This window comes from Zalophus californianus, chromosome 14, assembly GCF_009762305.2.
Source record: "Zalophus californianus isolate mZalCal1 chromosome 14, mZalCal1.pri.v2, whole genome shotgun sequence".
Lineage (NCBI taxonomy): Eukaryota > Metazoa > Chordata > Mammalia > Carnivora > Otariidae > Zalophus > Zalophus californianus.
The window spans coordinates 44,019,156-44,036,821 of record NC_045608.1 but is presented as its reverse complement, the minus strand read 5'-3'; the positions used below and the strand labels follow the sequence as shown (position 1 = coordinate 44,036,821).

The following is a 17,666-nucleotide window of genomic DNA, read 5'->3' as shown; positions in this document are numbered from 1 at the left end:
GCTGTCGGCTGTCGTGAGGGGCTGCCGGGTGGGATGCGACTTTGGGCGTCGGAGCGGCTGTGGGTCGCCGTTGCCCCCGGCCGGGGGTCTGGAAAGTGGAGATCCCCTCAGTGAGGGGGAGGAGGGGGAACCGGGCGCACCTGGTGACCCTGAGGTTCCGGCTTCTCCGCCCCGCGGCCGCGAACCCACCGCCGGAGGAAGTTGGTTGAAATTGCTTTCCGCTGCTGGTGCTGGTACGAGGGTATTGTCACAGTAGCAGCAACATGTCGACTGGGGACAGTTTTGAGACTCGGTTTGAAAAAATCGACAACCTGCTGCGGGATCCGAAATCGGAAGTGAATTCAGATTGTTTGCTGGTGAGTAGCGCTGTTGTCTTTTGCTTGTCTGGGGTTCTATGTGTATTTGCTTTCCTCTTGCTTTCAGTCTAGTTATTTGCAAAAGAAAGTTTCAGGTGTACATAATCTTGGAAAACACCAAAATCTGCTCTTTCTCCTGAAGGGTTTTTGGAGCACTACTAAAATCTCATGCCGTGGCCTTATTTATCTTTGGATTGGCCCTGTACTAACTACTCTCTGAACTTTTAGCTCTGGCTCAGTTCATCATTATACAAAAGATACTTAGAAACCTCTATTGCCGGCATCACATAAAAAGTTATCACGTCAGTTATTTCTGCATGTATAGTTTGTTGAATGACGATCGTAGTAATATTAATCTTTTTGATCGGTTTGACAGTAATACTGGAAAGACTACTTTCCTTAGAGCGATTTAGCTCCTGAGGGTTTAGTTTTTAGACTTGGAAGTGACAATGGAGAATCGATATTGAGAAAGTGATTTTTGAGCCAAAATGTCATAGGTGATTGAGTGTAGGGGAACTTGTTGCTGGACTGTTAAGTGTAAAGACCTAAGATAACTGATAGGTCATCACATTATTAACTCTTTTACAGTATTGTTGATTACAGAAGTAGCACACAGATACTTTATCATAACTGCCGTTTTTGGTGCTGGTGTGCTTACTATTGTCACTTTTTAAAACATTCTGAAGAAGTTTTATGAAATGAAAGGCCAAATTCTTAAAGATCTTTCATTGGTTACAGTTATCTGTAAATAATTAGTTTTTAAGTTTTGTCTGTTTTCCCTGATACTAATAGTTGCAAACTCTATAAACAAGTTTCTCCTTTTACTTTACTGAACAACTAAAAGTTATATAATAATTCTATTTTAGTCCAAACAAAACTGTATAATCTCTAAAGTTACAGGGAGTATGTATATGAATAGTTATTTACAGCCTCCTCAGAGAATTAATGTTAGATGTATACAATATTTGGGATTAAGTGAACAAAATAATGCCATTAAGAGAGGTAATATTTAAAAATCTCATGTTGAATCAGGAAAATCATGTAGATCATTTAAAATTAACATGCATTTTAGTTACTCTAAATATCTGTGTGTATATTTTTATTTTTTTTTTAAGATTTTATTTATTTGAGAGAGAGAGCACATGAGAGGGGGGAGGGAGAGGCAGACCCCCCGCCGAGCAGGGAGCCGGATGCGGGACTGGATCCCGGGACTCCAGGATCATGACCTGAGCAGAAGGCAGTCGCTTAACCAACTGAGCCACCCAGGCGCCCCATCTGTGTATATTTTTAAATGTGTACTGTTTTACCAGAAAATTTCTCCCCAAAGCTTTCAGAATTACTTTAGCATCCTTGACTGTGAAAGGAGAGTCTTGTGGGTTGTGTTATTTGAAATGTCTCACCAAATTATGGATGCTCTTCATATTGAGAAACAGCAAGGATGGTGGATGCTTAATACAATTTAAAACATTTTATTGAATGAGAGAATGGGAAAGAATTTGAACACATCTTTCTACTAAGAATTTGTTACTTTTGATTCTGTTTTGATTTTTGATCTCCTAGTTCCATGAAGCAGTGATGTAGGGAGGGTTTAGTAGCTTTTTTTTTTTTTTTTAAGTTGTATAGCCTCTTGCCTTAGTTTCATTGGTGGGAACTTCACAGATTTGTTGAAATGTGGAAGATAACAAAGAAATATAAGGCATGGAGACTCTTTACTTGAAAGTCTGATCTATTTAGGGAAACAACACCTAATCTCACATTTATACACAGAAACAAAGCAGAACACTTTACAGACTGAAAAAAAATGTGTGATAGATTTCAAATAATTGGTGTAGGTGATACATGCTCTTGGTTATTGAAATGAAGAGTGTGTTAAGAGGGCCAGAGTATGCTTATGATGCGTGGATAGGATTTAGATAGAGGGCATTCAGAGGAGTAGAGGATAACATGAATAGAGGATGTGATTGGCTGTGACATGTTTGGGGAACAGGATAAAGTTGGAAACATAGATTGGGGCTAGAATGTGGAGGATTTGATTGCTGGGCTATAGAGTTTAGATTTTCTTCAGTATGTTGTGGCTATTAAATATCTGTAAACAAGACTGTGCCGGATGAATGAAGATGAATCTGGTAGTTGTATGCAGGGTGGAGTGTGTAAGAAGAGATTGGGGATTTAACAAATTAATAGTGCAGAAATTATTGAAGCCCCAAATTGGGGCATTATAATGGGAAAGGAAGAATTGATGGCACTTGATTGGCAGGGTTGGGGAGAAGGGGGAACCAAAGTGAGAGAAAATAGATGATGCTAAAAAATTTGAGGCTAGGTTATAGGGAGACTGTTGAAAACAAGCAAAGTCAGGTTTGGAAATCTCTTGGGAAGAATAGGCAACAGATAAGTTCGATTTCAGGTTGTGTTTCAAAGGATAGTGGTGGGACAACCACAAAGAAATGACCTGTAGACTATTGGAGGTAGGAAACTGAGCTCATAATTAAAGATGACAATTTGGAAATCATTTGCACAGACATGCAAGTTGAAACTGATAAAACGATAAAGGGTAAAAGATGAAAGTTGAACAAAGAGGAAGAGTCAAGAAAGTCGGCAATCAGGGCCTTTTCAGAGTTAGGACAGTCAGGTATCTTGGAGCCTAAGACTTGGGAAAGAACATTTCGAAAAATAGTCAAGATTTCTCCCCCCTTATATGTAGTCTTATAGTCTTGACCCTCTTTTGTATTTGGTTTCGTAATTGTTTATTGATAGCTGTTCAAATTTTATTACCATATTAATCTGAACTTGATAAAGATTGAATTTTTTCTTTGGAGACAAATCCTTTTTTCAGTTTTGTAGTGTCTAGCCTGATTTTTCTTTGCATGGTATTTTATGTTCATCGTTAAGTATTCATTCATTCTACCATTCAGAATGACCTATCAGGTAACTTTTTTTTCAGTGAGTCTGTTCTTACTCTTTCCTATCTGGACTTTGGACATCTCTTGTAGGGATGATACCTCTTTTAAGTTGGTTGCCGTTCTTTATTATTTTGGCCATTGTTGATTTATTTAATTGATACTTATTGAATATCTATTAATGTGCCATGTGCAACCCTCACCTTCTGGGTGTGTGTGTGTGTGTGTGTGTGTGTGTGTGTGTGTGTGATATCAAGAAATAAAGTTTGTTTGTTCTGCATTTACTTGAGTAGATCTCTTCAGAAATGAAAGTTCCCAAAACTTTTGGTTTCAGAAGAGTCTGCTGGCAGATTTCTCTCTTTTTTAAAGATTTTATTTATTTGTTTGAGAGAGAGAAGGAGAACTTGTGAGCAGCGGGAGGGGCAAATGGAGGGAGGTAGAGAGAGAATCTCAAGTGGGTTCCTTGCTGAGCGTGGAACCCAAGGTAGGGCTCGATCTCATGACCCTGAGATCATGACCCCACTGGCAGATCTTTTCTAAACAATCCAACCCACAAAACAGCCTTTTGTGTTGAGCTCCTAAATGAGGAGTTTTAGTAGTTATAAAATAATGTAGCTGGAAGAAGCCCTGGTAAGTGGCTATCCAACCTTTTCTCATATAATTTGTTTTAAGAACTAGATAAGTCTATTTTTCATATTGCAAATATAAATGCTAAAATAGTCTGCAGATAATATTATGGTAACTATTCACTTATTTTCTAGATCATCCAAATCACTCAACCTTGGTTTTCTGTAAGTCACGTTCTTTCCAGTGTCTTAATGGTTCCCTTAATGTCTATGTTATAGTTTATAGTGATTATCATGAGCTGTTTTCCTTTTCCCTACCTTTATTTTAAGATTAAAATTATTTTATCTGGGGCTTATTAACAATTTCTCAGTAGTTTTGAGTACCTCTGAAAACAATAAGCTCTAGAGTTTAAGTCTAAATTTCCAGAGGAAAAAATGCATATGATTTGTAAATTAAAAAAGAAAAACGGGTGCGTAGGTGGCTCCGTCGGTTAAGAGTCTGCCTTTGGCTCAGGTCATGATCCTGCAGTCCTGGGATCAAGCCCCACGTTGGGTTCCCTGCTCAGTGGGAGCCTACTTCTCCCTCTCCTCCCAGCTTGTGCTCTCTCTGGCTGTCTCTGTCACTATCTGTCTCTCAAATAAATAAATAAAATCTTAAAAAAAAAAAAGAAAAACAAAGGTAGTTGGGTGGGAGCATTAGGTATATATTTGTCTTGAAGGGTGACATACATTTCTTGAAAGTATAGCTGTCTTGGGACGCCTGGGTGGCTCAGTCGGTTAAGCATCTGCCTTTGGCTCAGGTTGTGATCTCAGGGTCCTGGGATCGAGTCCCACCTCGGGCTCCTAGCTCAGCGGGGAGCCTGCTTCTCCCTCTGCCTGCCACTCCCCTTGCTTGTGCACTCTCTCTCTCTCTCTCTCTCTCTGACAAATAAATAAATGAAATCTTTAAAAAAAAAATAGCTGTCTTGCCTTTAGCTTGTTTAGCATACTGCTTCAGGATGCCAGTTAAGAGCATAACCTTTTTTTCTAGTTTTTGTGTAGCTGGTGGAGGTGTAGCAGTAGTGGGTAAAATGGAGGGAAGAAAGGGAACCAATATTAGTTGAAAAGTGCATAACTGAGTTCTAACATTGCTGTCCCCTTTGTACATATTTGTTAACTATCATTTTTCATTAGTCAGTTTTTCAGAATGTAGGAAGCATATGTAAATAAAGTTTCAGGTGTTCTGTTTTTTTAGTTTTTTTTCCTTTAGATTTTCTTTTCTTGGACTTCTTAACCCAGTGCTTTCCCATCTTTTCATTGCTGACTTTTTCTCTCAGTCTCAATCTTTGGTCTTGTACTCGGTACTTACCTTTTTATTTACTCTCTTGAAAATTCATCCATTTTTACACCTTCAACTACTGTCATCTCTATGTCCATGATATCCAAGTCTTTATTTTTTAGCCTTTTTTTCTGGTTTTCAATCCTAAATATCAGGATGCATCTGCCTTTGGCTCAGGTCCTGATCCTAGGGTCCTGGGATAGAGTCCTGCATTAGGCTCCTTGCTCAGCGGGGAGCCTGCTTCTCCCTCTACCTTCCGGTCACCCTGCTTATTCTCTCCCTCTCCTCTCCCTCCCCCTCTCTCTCTCTCTCTCTCTCTCTCTCTCTCTCTGACAAATAAATAAGTAAAATCTTAAAAACAAAATCCTAAATATCTGACTGCTCACTAGGCATCTGTACTCAGATGTCATGTTATCACTTAAATTTCTCATATTCTAAAATGAGCTTTCTTCCATATACTTCCTTGTCATTGACACCACTATTCTCCCTGTCACTCACCTGGAATTTTTGTTGTGAACTTTAACAATGCTGGGCCACATGTTGGGTTATTTCAACAGATTTTGGCTAGTGTTCCCGATTCAAGATTATTACTGTGTAATCCCTCTGGGTATCCTACTAGTTGAATTGATCACATTTGGGGTTATATTAGTGAAATGAAAAGACCTGAAGTCATTAAATCTTTGAGCCTAAAGCCGTATGCCTGCCAATGTTCATAATTTATGAGTTAATGGGTGTTACCAGTATCAATTGCATATCTGGTTAGTTTGGACCAGACTGTTTTGATGAAACTATGTTGCAAGAATTTTTTTAAAAAACATTATTTCACTTATTCATTCAGTGAATCTTTGTCTAGGCTCTAAACTTGGATTCAAATGTAGGCTCTGCCATGTACTTGCTAGATGATTTTAGGTGAGTTATTTTAACCTGTCAGTTTATTTCATCTTCAGAAAAGTGAGGGGATAATAGTACTAGATTGTTGTAAGGATTAAATAATATAGACAAAGCAATTATTACAGCATATGGCATTTAGTAAGCATTTGTTAATTGGTAATTATTATCTTTGTCATATTTATAGTATTCCTGTTATATGCTAGTCACCATTTAGGCTGGAGGTTGATATTTATTATCTTCTGTAAGTGCAGAATAATGATGGCACCTCAAGCCATGCCCGTAAATTCAAATTCCAGCTGTATTTTACTGAACTGTCCGAACCAGTTGTAACTAAAAACGGAGACATTTAGATGGGATTGAGTAGAATGGGGAGGGACTTTTGGAGACTATTTAGTCATGATTTATAACATACGTACTTTGTGCCAGGGGTTTATAAGAAAGGCAGTTGGGAGCTGGTTTGCGGACATTTAGTTGTTATCTTGTCCTGTGTCTGTATCTTTTGTACTTTCAGTATGTGTTCTGTAAATAGGCCCTCTTACACTAAAAGTACCCTGTGGGTGTATAGAGATGTGGCTCAGAGTAACAGCTGAGACATGAATTGGGCCATTCATTAATCTCTTGAGTCAGAAATGTTTTAATCTAGAAGGAACCACATAAAAAAATTTGTAATGAACAAAGAGTAAATTCTCAGTTTTAGATTAGTTTTTGCATAACTTTACAGTTTAGTTTTATTTCATAATTGTAAGTTTTATGTGTATATATGGTAAAAACAAGAGATTCTGTTTTCATATTTAGCCAAAAACCCCACATGTCAGTAAATACTACATATGGAGTTCTGTTGCTGAAGATAGTCAATTAGCTCTACTTCCCCATTCCTATCCTTACTAAAAAAGAGGTACATCCATTTAGTTTAAGTACAGAGCATAGCTAATGTGTGCCACACTCGTGTGTACAAGATAAACAGTGCTGCATTTCACAACGGAAAATATTTTTTGAAACATGCCATTTGCATGGTATAGTAAAACAAAACAAAACAAAACAAAAACCTCTGGATTGAAAATTGAGAGCATTGGCATAAACTTGTTTTGCTGTTAATTTCTCTCTGTGATCAAGTAAATCTTTTTTCTTATCTGGGCTTCAGTTTCCCCATTTGTAAAATGAAGAGTTGGGCCATATAGTTGATGTCCATTGTGTCTCTGAAAATTCTGTGAATCTTTGTTTATTACACTTCTGTAAAAACTTAAAAAGTTGTGTCATTGATTCATTACTTAATAGAATTTAAAAGTTAAATGGTGTTGGGGTAGAGATATAAGAATAGGAACCATCTTTGGTAAGTACTATTTTTGGAACTAGTTCTGTATAGCCTTGGAAGATCATCCTAAACTAATTGTTAATTGTTATACTTGGCACTTTTTTATTTTTGCATTTGTGACTTGTGTCCGTAAGTGTAAAGGTTTGCACTTTTTGAGCACAGGAGGCAGTAGTTGAGTTAGTCATTTGCATATCCATTAAAATGTATACATGTAGTTTACTTCTCTAATACACCTGGTCTCCCTGTTTGGGATTGTGAAATATAGGAGTACATTTTCATGGTAGTTTCTAAACAGCTAGTGGGACATTAGATGTTCAAATTAATGTCCAAAGTTGATGTCTCAGAGGGTGAGAGGCACATAACCTGTGCCCCCTCTTTATTCCTAGTTTATTTTTATTTTACTCTTTTATTCCCATACTTTATAGTCTTTATTCCATACTCCAAATTGACTTTCGGAAAGGAATTGAAATTTTATCTGAGAGGAACTCGTTTTGAAATAGTGGACCTCATTTAACTCTTCCTTTTTCTCTTTGCTGTTATTCATTCAACAAATGTTTATTTGGTGTGTACTGGTGACTCTGATAGGCACTGGGGATACCATGCTGAGTACAAACAGGGGTCTTGCTTTTGTAGAATTGGTAGTCTCAGGAAAAGGGTAAATTTTGAGCAGATAGGAGTGATGTAAGGCTTGAACGGGAGGTAAGAGATATGATCATGCCTTTCCTTTAAGGTTTGGGATATATTTAAAGACTTGTGGTAAAGTAGTCTAAGTGTATAATTTTCAGCTATGTGTCTGTAGATTCTCTGTATCAGATTCACTTGAGGACTTGTTAAAAATGGAATCTGGGCCCATGCCCAGACAAACAAAATCAGAATTTTTTGGGATGACTCCTAGGATTCTGCGTGAGTTGGGATTCTTATTTTTGTTTTGTTTGATAATTTTGTAAATGAAAAATTTCAGACATACACAGAAGTAGGGAAAATAGTATAGTGAACCCCCATTACCCAGATTCTGCAAATTTCAGAATTTTATCATACTTGCTTCATCCATCACCCTTTTTCTTGCCAAAATATTTTATTTTTTAAAGATTTTATTTATTTATTTGACAGAGAGATAGAGAGCACAAGTAGGCAGAGGGGCAGGAAGAGGGAGAGGGAGAAGCAGGCTCTCCACTGAGCAGGGAGCCCGATGCGGGGGCTCTATCCCAGGACCGCAGGATCATGACCTGAGCTGAAGGAGCCACTTAACCGACTGAGCCACCCAGACGTCCCTCTTGCCAAAATATTTTAAAGTAAATTCCAGATATTATCATTTCACCCCTTCATACTTCAGTAAGTATCTCTAAAAAAAACCAGAGCACATTTTCTTCATTACCACCATGGCCATTATCATATCTAACAAAATTAAAAGCTTCTTGGTACCATTAATTCCCCGTTTTATTCATATTTACCTGGTGTATAAAACAATGTGTTTTTTACAGTTGCTTTTTTAGAATCTGGATCCAGACAAAGTCTATGTGTTGCTTTTGTTTGTAAGGTCTTTTAAGTCTCTTTTTAGTATAGTGCAGTCTTCTCCCTGTATCTTATTTACCCTCACATTGTCTTGTTGAAAAAACTAGGTCGTTGGTACTGTACAGTGTTTCACATTCTGGATTTTTGTTGTTGTTTCCTTGTGAAATCATTTATTTATTTATTTTTAAAGATTTTATTTATTTGAGAGAGAGAGAAACAGCATGAGAGGGGAGAAGGTCAGAGGGAGAAGCAGGCTCCCCGCTGAGCCGGGACCCTGATGTGGGACTCGATCCCAGGACTCCAGGATCATGACCTGAGCCGAAGGCAGTCGCTTAACCAGCTGAGCCCCCCAGGCGCCCTCCTTGTGAAATCATTTAATTTGCTCCTTTATCTTCCATATTTCCTGTAATTTGGTAGTTAGATCTAAAAGCTTGATTTAATTATAAATTTTTAGTCATAGATTGTGTTTTCTTTTGCCTCACATCACAAGGCATATAATACCTGGCTAGCCCACCCTTAGTGATGCTAAGGTCAATCAGTGTATTCAGGTATTAATTGTCTGTAATAATTTCCTTTGTAAAATCTTTCATCATCCTTTCGTCTAATGGTTCCATCCACTTATAATCTTCATTGAATCAGTTATTTCATTAGGGATAGCAAAATAATGACTTTCTAATTCTATCATTCCTTTCACATTTATTAACTATAATTCTTCTATTAAGAGAACTTAAGAATTTAAGAACTTTCACTCATCATTTATAGGGCTGTTTGCTCACCATGAAGTACAGTTTATAAAATACAGAATGAATGTTTCGGTTTTTCTCTTTAATTGCCACTTTTCCGAATAAGCTACTTTGGAGCCTTGGTGTGATAGATGTGGCACAAACTGAGGTATTTGAGAGAACTTTAAGGAAGGGACTATTTACAAAGGTAATAGACAATATTTAAGGAAATCAATACAATCCCATCTGATTTGCATATGACTCTAATAATCTTTGATAGAGCTTCCTTGTTTTTTTTTTTTTTTTTTTTGGTATAAAAGATGCCCAGGCTCATCTTGTACATTTCTTGCCCCAGCCTTGGAAGCCAGCCATTCCTTTCCTATTAGTTGGGAATGATAATCTGAGACCACAATATGGATTCTAGGGTTATTCATTGTGGCTGGGTTGAAATTGCTTCTTGTTCTTGTTTAATGAATGGAATTATGAGTTTTTATTTTTGGAAAGAAGAATATACTGATAATTCCAATTTCAGTTTATCATCACTTTGTTTTTTTTTTAGGATTTTATTTATTTAAGAGAGAGAGCGAGAAAGAGAGAGAGGGAGAGAGAAAGCATGAGCAGGGGGAGGGGCAGAGGGAGAAGCAGACTCCCTGCTGAGCAGGGAGCTCGATGTGGGGCTCAATCCCAGAACCCTGGGATCATGACCCAAGCCGGAGGCAGATGCTTAACCAGCTGAGCCACCCAGGCGCCCGAGTTTATCATCACTTTGAGTTTGTATTTCTTTTACATGAAAAATCTTAGTTCTAACAACACTAACAGAAGTACACTTTTGTTTGATTTCTAAGAATGTGGGTATGATATAGTTAAAAACTGAGCTGAATGGAATGGGGTTGGGGGACCTGAAGCCTTGAATGTACTCATCTGATTGACTCTGTAAATTATAAATTGAAAAATTATATGGCCTTGTACAGATAATATCTACTTTCTGAACTTTGGTTTTCTTTAGAAGTATAATAAAAAATTCACTAATTGAAACCATCTCCAAATTAATTTGTCTTTAGATACAAATTTACATTTCCAACCTTATCAAGAAATTCTGTTTTAGATGTACATCTCCTATTTGTTCTTTCATTGATTGCTTAAATTTTACTACTTCTTCAGCAGTAGGTCAAAGAAAATGTTACTCTGATTTTTATCATCCACTCTAAAAGTGTTTACTCATCTCAGCCTAATTGTATTTCCTTTGCTTATTTCTAGTAATCTGTAATCATAGAGGCAGTATAGCATAGTGGTTAAGAACATGCTCTGGAGTCAGACTGTCTGATTTTGAACCCTACCAGGTCAGCAATTTATTAGTCTTGTGGCTTTTTTTTGAGCATAGTTGACACACAATGTTACATTAGTTTCAAGTGTACAACTTAGTGGTTATTAGGTAAAGTTCTTAGTTTTTCTAAGACTCAAACACATCATCCTCAAATAAGATTAATCATAGACTCTTATAGGGCTGTTAGGAGTATTAAATATGATAATGCATGTAACCATGCTTTGCATAGTTCCCAGCATTTAGTGGATGTTAGCTATCATTATCATCATCATTGTCATCATTATATATCTTTGTAATTTGTCCTGGGAAAAAGGACTTTTGTGCTGACCAAGTGTGTTATTATCCACCCCCCCACACCACAGGCCAGCTTTTTATTTAGTTGTGTGATCTTGGGCAAGTTATCTAACTTCTTTGACCCTGAATATATTTAATCTGCCAAATGAGAATCATGATAATATTTACTTCATAGATTTTAATTATGAGGATAAATGAAATAATTTATATGTAGGTGCCATAGTTTCATCCAGATGTTAATAGTTACTTTTTTCTTTACCTTTATGTTACAGATCTGATGAAGGTTCCACTGTATTTAGCAGTACTGCTTAGAAACTTGGAAGAAGAGTAGAATGGGATTCTTCTTTTGAAATATGTTTTTTAAATCTTATCTTTGCTTTCTGTTATGACTGCCCTACCCAAGTCCAAATCTTTAACCCAACATTCTTGGATTAGTGGGACACCCTAGCAGTTTGCCAAATAATCCATACTCTGTCTTTCTTTTTCTTAACTTTATACTTTTTGTCATGTGGTCTTAGCTTGCCTATTTACTTAGCCTTATTTCCCGTTATTCTCCAAGGTAGACTGGTCCAGGTGATTTTCTGTTTCTACAGCATGTTGCCTGCTTTTCCCTACCTTTGCTTTCACAGTTCCAGGCCCTATTTTTTCTCTCCTTCTGAGTTTTCCTCTATATTCTCCTCACCAATTTCCTTTCTCATCTTTATATTCTAACATAAGTCACAACTGTGTTATACTTTTATTTTCTTTTTCGAAGGCTTACAGTATTTGTAATTGTCTCATGTAGTTTAGAACTTAATCACCGCTGTCTTGTATGAGTCTGTCTTGAGTGTTGGTATTATTACCTCTCTAATGAGAATTCCTTGAGGGCTTATTATAATTTTGGAGACATTGTTCAATTAATACTTGTCAGTTGTGAATGATTATCGCCTCACCCTATACCCCTGTTCTTTCCCTCCGAATTAGTTAGGATTCTTGACAGTTATGCATGATAGAACTCAACTTGAATTTTCCTAGGCAAAAAGAATTTATCGATTCAGGGAAACCTGATCTCAGAGATTTAGTTGAGCTTCAGTAAGAACTAGAACTTGGGCCTCCAATGCAAACAAGGTGCTCTCCCTTTATTTTCTTATTCTTTCTTTGTGTTATTCTCTCTCATCGTAGACTGGTTTTAGTCACTTGTGGAAAATATGGCTTCCCAGAGCACTGGAGCTTTATATCTAACAGCTTCAGCTTCAGCCACTCTTTTCAAGTCTTTGAGTCGTAAATCCAGAGAGCTCTGGTGCACAAAGAGTCATTAGTTAGGCTTGGGTCAGGGGCCAAGGAGGGTAGGATCACTTGAGAATTATGAGAATGGGGAGGCAGTTTTCAGGAAAACAAGGGCAGTGGGACAGGGCAAACAATAAGAGATGTTCACTATTCCACCCCTTCCTCCTTTCTTCTTTTCTTTGACCTTGGATAAGTCACTTAAACTCTTTTACAACAGCCATTTCCTCAAACTATAAAATGGGGTTAATAATAATTTACTTCATAAGGTAGTGGTGAACATTAAATGTGATGATCTGTAAAACAGAGTTTGAAATCTCACAAAAACAATACTGTAAGCTGATGATAAATGGCTGCCCCGTCGTCCCTTTTGCCCTCATGCCCTGTGCTCATCTGGCCTGGCCCCAAAGCTTTTTTGTCTGTAGGTGCTTATCTTGCCACTCCAGGTTGCTAATTGGCTTTTTGGCATTACCCTATTCAGGTGCATCCCCCATAGCTTCTACCATCTTTCTAGTAGAAGGAGGGAGAAGTTATTAACCTCACATAGTTTTTCTTGGATAGTTTTAGAATAAATTATTTATTATAACTAAATGACTTATGATTATAATCTAAATAAAAGCAGTGGGCGTATTTTGTAATTGTAGCATTCAAGCTCAGTCCCTGCCCCTTTCTTCCTTCTTATAATAGTTGGAGAGTAGCCACTAGATTTAGTGAGTTGAAGGCTGAGGGCCTATAAAGATTTGTATTCCTTTTTACCTGTATTAACTAGGAATCTTTTGATTGTAAAGGACTGAAAACCCAAACCAAATTAGCTTAAGTGAAAAAGAACATTTATTGTCTCTGAATACTTCATAGGTAGATACTAGCTTCAGGAATGTCTTTTTTTCAGGGCTTAAATGATGTGACTGGGTGTTGGCTTTCCAGATCTGCTTCCTTAGTATTGTCTTCCTTCTCGGATAGATAAATTATTGTGATTGTAGGATGATTGCCAGTTTAGCTTTCAAGTCGACTTGTTCAGGTACAGTCGAAAGAAAAAGCCCTTTCTAACCTTCAAATAAAGTTTCTAACTGATTTGGCCAACTCAGGTCATGTGCCCATACTTGAACAAATCATAGTGAGAAGAATGCTATGCTGATAAGCTTAGGCCTTCATCATGTGCGCCACTCTCAATACTGAGGATGAGACAGCTTATATGAAGATTAATATTAGAGTTGCATGAGGAAGGGGTAGAAATTGGAGTTCAGTTACCATGAGAAAGGGAAATGACTTCTGAGCAGTTCCAAACAACAAGTATCTACTACATTAGGTAGAGACCCCTCATCAAGAGAATCCCAAGTAATGGTAATTTATTCTTTATATTTTTTGGAAATGAATTTTTTTTTTACTGAATTGTTAAGTTATCTGACACTAGAATTAGAATAAGTATTGTCAGCTAGTTTCCAAAGACTGCCAACTTAAGACTACAGCTGGGATAACATCTGATCCTTTAATGGAGGGATGCCAAATGGTGCTTTGCCTTTTTTTCTTTTTTAAGATTTTATTTATTTATTTGTCAGAGAAAGAGAGAGAGCAAGAGAGTGAGCACAAGCAGGGAGAACAGCAGGCAGAGGCAGAAGCAGGCTCCCTGCAGAGCAAGGAAGCCGATGTGGGACTCTATCCCAGGACCCTGGGATCAAGACCTGAGCTGAAGGCAGACACTTTACCGACTGAGTCACCCAGGCGTCCTGGTGCTTGGCCTTTAATGATAAATCTTTGGGTGGCACATTGAAAATTTTCCAAATGCCTGTTCATGAATCAAACACATCAAGACCAAATACAGATTCTCGTAGGCTTCACCATAGCCCTACTATATGAGAATTGGAGTTAGGAGATATAAGTATGCTGAAATATGTATTCTTAATAGGGCCTAGGTGATTGCATAGCCAGGTTTGGGAAGGACTGAATTATTTGCCAAGTAGCTAGACATTATGCCTCCTGCATTTATCTCATTTTGGAATCTGCTGTGAGGAAAACAAAATAAAGTAGGATTAGATGGAAAAACTTACCTCCCATTTAAGAAATTACTTCCTTTATTTTATTTTTTTAAAGATTTTATTTATTTGAGAGAAAGAGCATGAGCAGAGAGAGGGTGGAGGGAGAGGGAGAAGCAAGACCCCCCACGGTGCAGGGAGCCCAACCCCGGGCTCAATCCCAGGACCCTGAGATCATGACCTGAGCTGAAGTCAGACGCTTAACTGAGCCACCCAGGCACCCCGATTTTCTCTTTTTTAAAAATAAGGTTTAAGAAAAAAACAGGTTGTATGAAAGAGAGTGAGCATTTTCTGAAAAAGCTGGTTTTGTTTTGTTTGAGCTGATTTTTTTTGGGGGGGGAGGAGAGTCAAATTTGATAAAGAATCAAATAAAATGTTACCCTCAATCATCATTTTAACTCCCTAGTACTTTGTTCCTTTGCCTGCCAAAAGGAAAGGACCTGCTATTAGGGACTTATGAAGAAATTGTTTAGATGTGCAGAGGCTATAAAAGAATAGTTTACCATTTACAAAACAATTTTTATTTTGACAGATTTAAAAGAGATTATAAATTTCTTGTTCTTATGAGATTAAATTTTTTTTTCTACATGAAAACACATTTTGATTTGTGAAAACACATTTGATTACTTAAATAGCTCTTGGGCTTCTGAGCTATTATATTTTAAGATCTTGATACTCAACATGTGAGCTCCATGAGACCAGGTACCTGATTGTCTTGTTCACTGATGTGTCACTAGTTCTTGGAAGAGTGCCTGGCATATTTTAAGTTTTCAATAAATATTTGTTTATTGTTGAATTACTAGGAAAGGTTTCTGTGATAAAAGCCAGGAATGACTGACATGATATTAAGAGATATGATATAATTGGTAATTTATTTAAATCTAAGCTGTATCTATTCTAGGGGGATAACATTTTAAAACTACAAGTGATCTGTATAAAGATATAGGTGGGTTTTTCCCCTTTGATACATGAATTTTGGATGAGGGATCAAAAGTCTATAATAATCATTTTTATAAGACTTTACAGATTCATTATTTAATGTTTACAACAATCCCATGTGCTGGGGGAGGCATATATTATTCCCACTTTGTAAATGAAATTAAACCTTAGGAAAGATAAATGAATTTGCTTAATGGCATATAGGCAGTAAGTGGCAGACTTTCTGATACTTAGTCTGTACTATAGTGGAAACACCAGAGTTGTAAATACCGTGACACAAAGAGAAGTGTTTCCATAGCCTTAGGAGGGTGCTTTGTACAGAAAATATACTAAGTGAAAAATATTTAAATTGACAGAAAAATATGGGGATTGGTAAATAAGTGGGGAAGATGAGATATGAAGTTGTAGGGGAAAGATCTTAATAAGTATTGACTGGTTGGTGGGGAAAGTAAGTCCTATAATATTTTATCTTAGAAGGAGTGATCTGGAACTTGACTAGATGAGATGGGATGGGAGCCAGTTCTTTGATAGGACCTGCAATGGATTGCAAGATTCAAATAGCTGCCTGCTAAAATATATCTTTGTGGGATTTGACATGTTTGGAAAGTGAGTGTTGGTAGGCAATCTAAGCTATGAAACATTGGTGATCTGAAGTAGAATAAAATGCATAGTTACAAATAACACTATTGTGCGCATGGTTAACAGTAGACAACAGTAATATTTTTGTGAATTGGTATGAAATAACATATGGGTGACTTTGGGAAAATGTTAAAAAGATTAATATCCCTGTATTTGGATTACTGTCCTGTAGAAGAACTGAACACTTTTCAGGGGCTGGGGATGGAATAGGGGAGGTATGAGAGAATATTTAGGGTGATGGAAGTATCTTGCTTGTGTTGATGGTGGTGGCAGTTATGCAACTGTGTCAAGATTCATAGAACTGTAAGCCTGATGAAAAGGATGAATTTTACTTTACATTCATTATATCTCGATAAAACTGACTTTTAAAAAAGGAAAAAAATACTTGGTGAAGGGATTAACCCATGTCAGAACTGAATATTTACTTGGTACTTTCAGTAATAAAATGGCCTTTGAAGATGAAGGATGTGTCTTTGTGTGGCTTTACTTATGTGTATGTGTCATTGGGGAAGAACCTGTGCTAACTGGATTTTGAAGTATGATGGTTGAAAACAACTGATAATATTTGTGGCCAGTGATAAAATTAGAGCTTTTAGGTGAAAATTAGAATTTTGGAAAAATTGTATCTGCCACCCTGACCTTGACAGCTTCCCAGTGCCTAAAGACTTTTTTGTGAGGCTGGTGATGACATTAACAAATGTGATTTTTCAATACTGTATGATGAAATGTGTCAGTATTTGGAAGAGCTCATAATTCAGTGAGCCAATATATTCTAAATGACCAATGCGTGATGTCATAAAATCATTTATGAGAAAAAATCTCAAAGTACAAGATAGACCAATACATTTTAATATTGCAAAGTGAGCGCAAAAGATTCCATGTTGCAACTAACCTTTTAGAAACACCACTTGTCAAATTTGGTGTTGTAGCAAAGAATTTGCACAATTATCTGAAAATGCTATTAAAATACTCTTGGGGAGGCTGGCTGGCTCAATTGGTAGAGCATGAGTCTTGATCCTCAGGGTTGTGAGTTTGAGCCCCATGTTGGGTGTGGAGATTACTTAAAGATAAAATCTTAAAAAAACAAAAGCAAAAACAACTCTTTACTTTTCCAGCTCATAGATGCATGAAGTCAGATTTTCATACTTCGACCAAAACAATGTATTGCCACAGATTAAATGCAGTAGATGAGAGCTGTCTTCCAGTAAGCCAGACAAAAGAGATTTGTAAAAATGTAAAATAATGCTATTTTTCTTATCGATGAAAAGTTTTCATAAAAATATGTTATTTATATGAACATGTAATGCATTTATTTTTAAAAATCCATTCTGACAATCTTTTAATTGCATATTAAGTATGTTAAGAATATTCATATTTAATGTAATTATTAATATGTTGGGGTTTAAGTCTTTCATTTTATAATTTTTGTGCTTCTTCCCTTTGTTTCTGTTCCTGTTTTCTCCTCCTTGCCTTCTTTTGGGTTGTTTATACATTTTTTAGTATTCCATTTTATCTTTTGTATTTTTGATTATATCTTTTGTGTAGTTTTTTTTAGTGGCTGCTGTTCTAGGGATTTCAGCATATGTACTTAACTTTCCACAGT

The 17,666-nt window shown here is 36.9% G+C and overlaps 1 protein-coding gene across 4 annotated transcripts in view; it reads left to right on the top strand.

The window, feature by feature from the left end:
* Positions 1–216: 216 nt before the first annotated feature.
* ROCK1 (Rho associated coiled-coil containing protein kinase 1) overlaps positions 217–17,666 on the top strand; it is a 153,021-nt gene continuing 135,571 nt past the window's right edge. For 2 of the 4 annotated variants that reach the window (XM_027575480.1, XM_027575479.1), the window contains exon 1: positions 217–356. In XM_027575480.1, the coding sequence (XP_027431281.1) occupies positions 264–356 (93 nt within the window). In that variant the 5' untranslated portion in view covers positions 217–263. The remainder of the gene's footprint in view (positions 357–17,666) is intronic. The other 2 variants (XM_027575478.1, XM_027575477.1) reach the window with 1 other exon arrangement.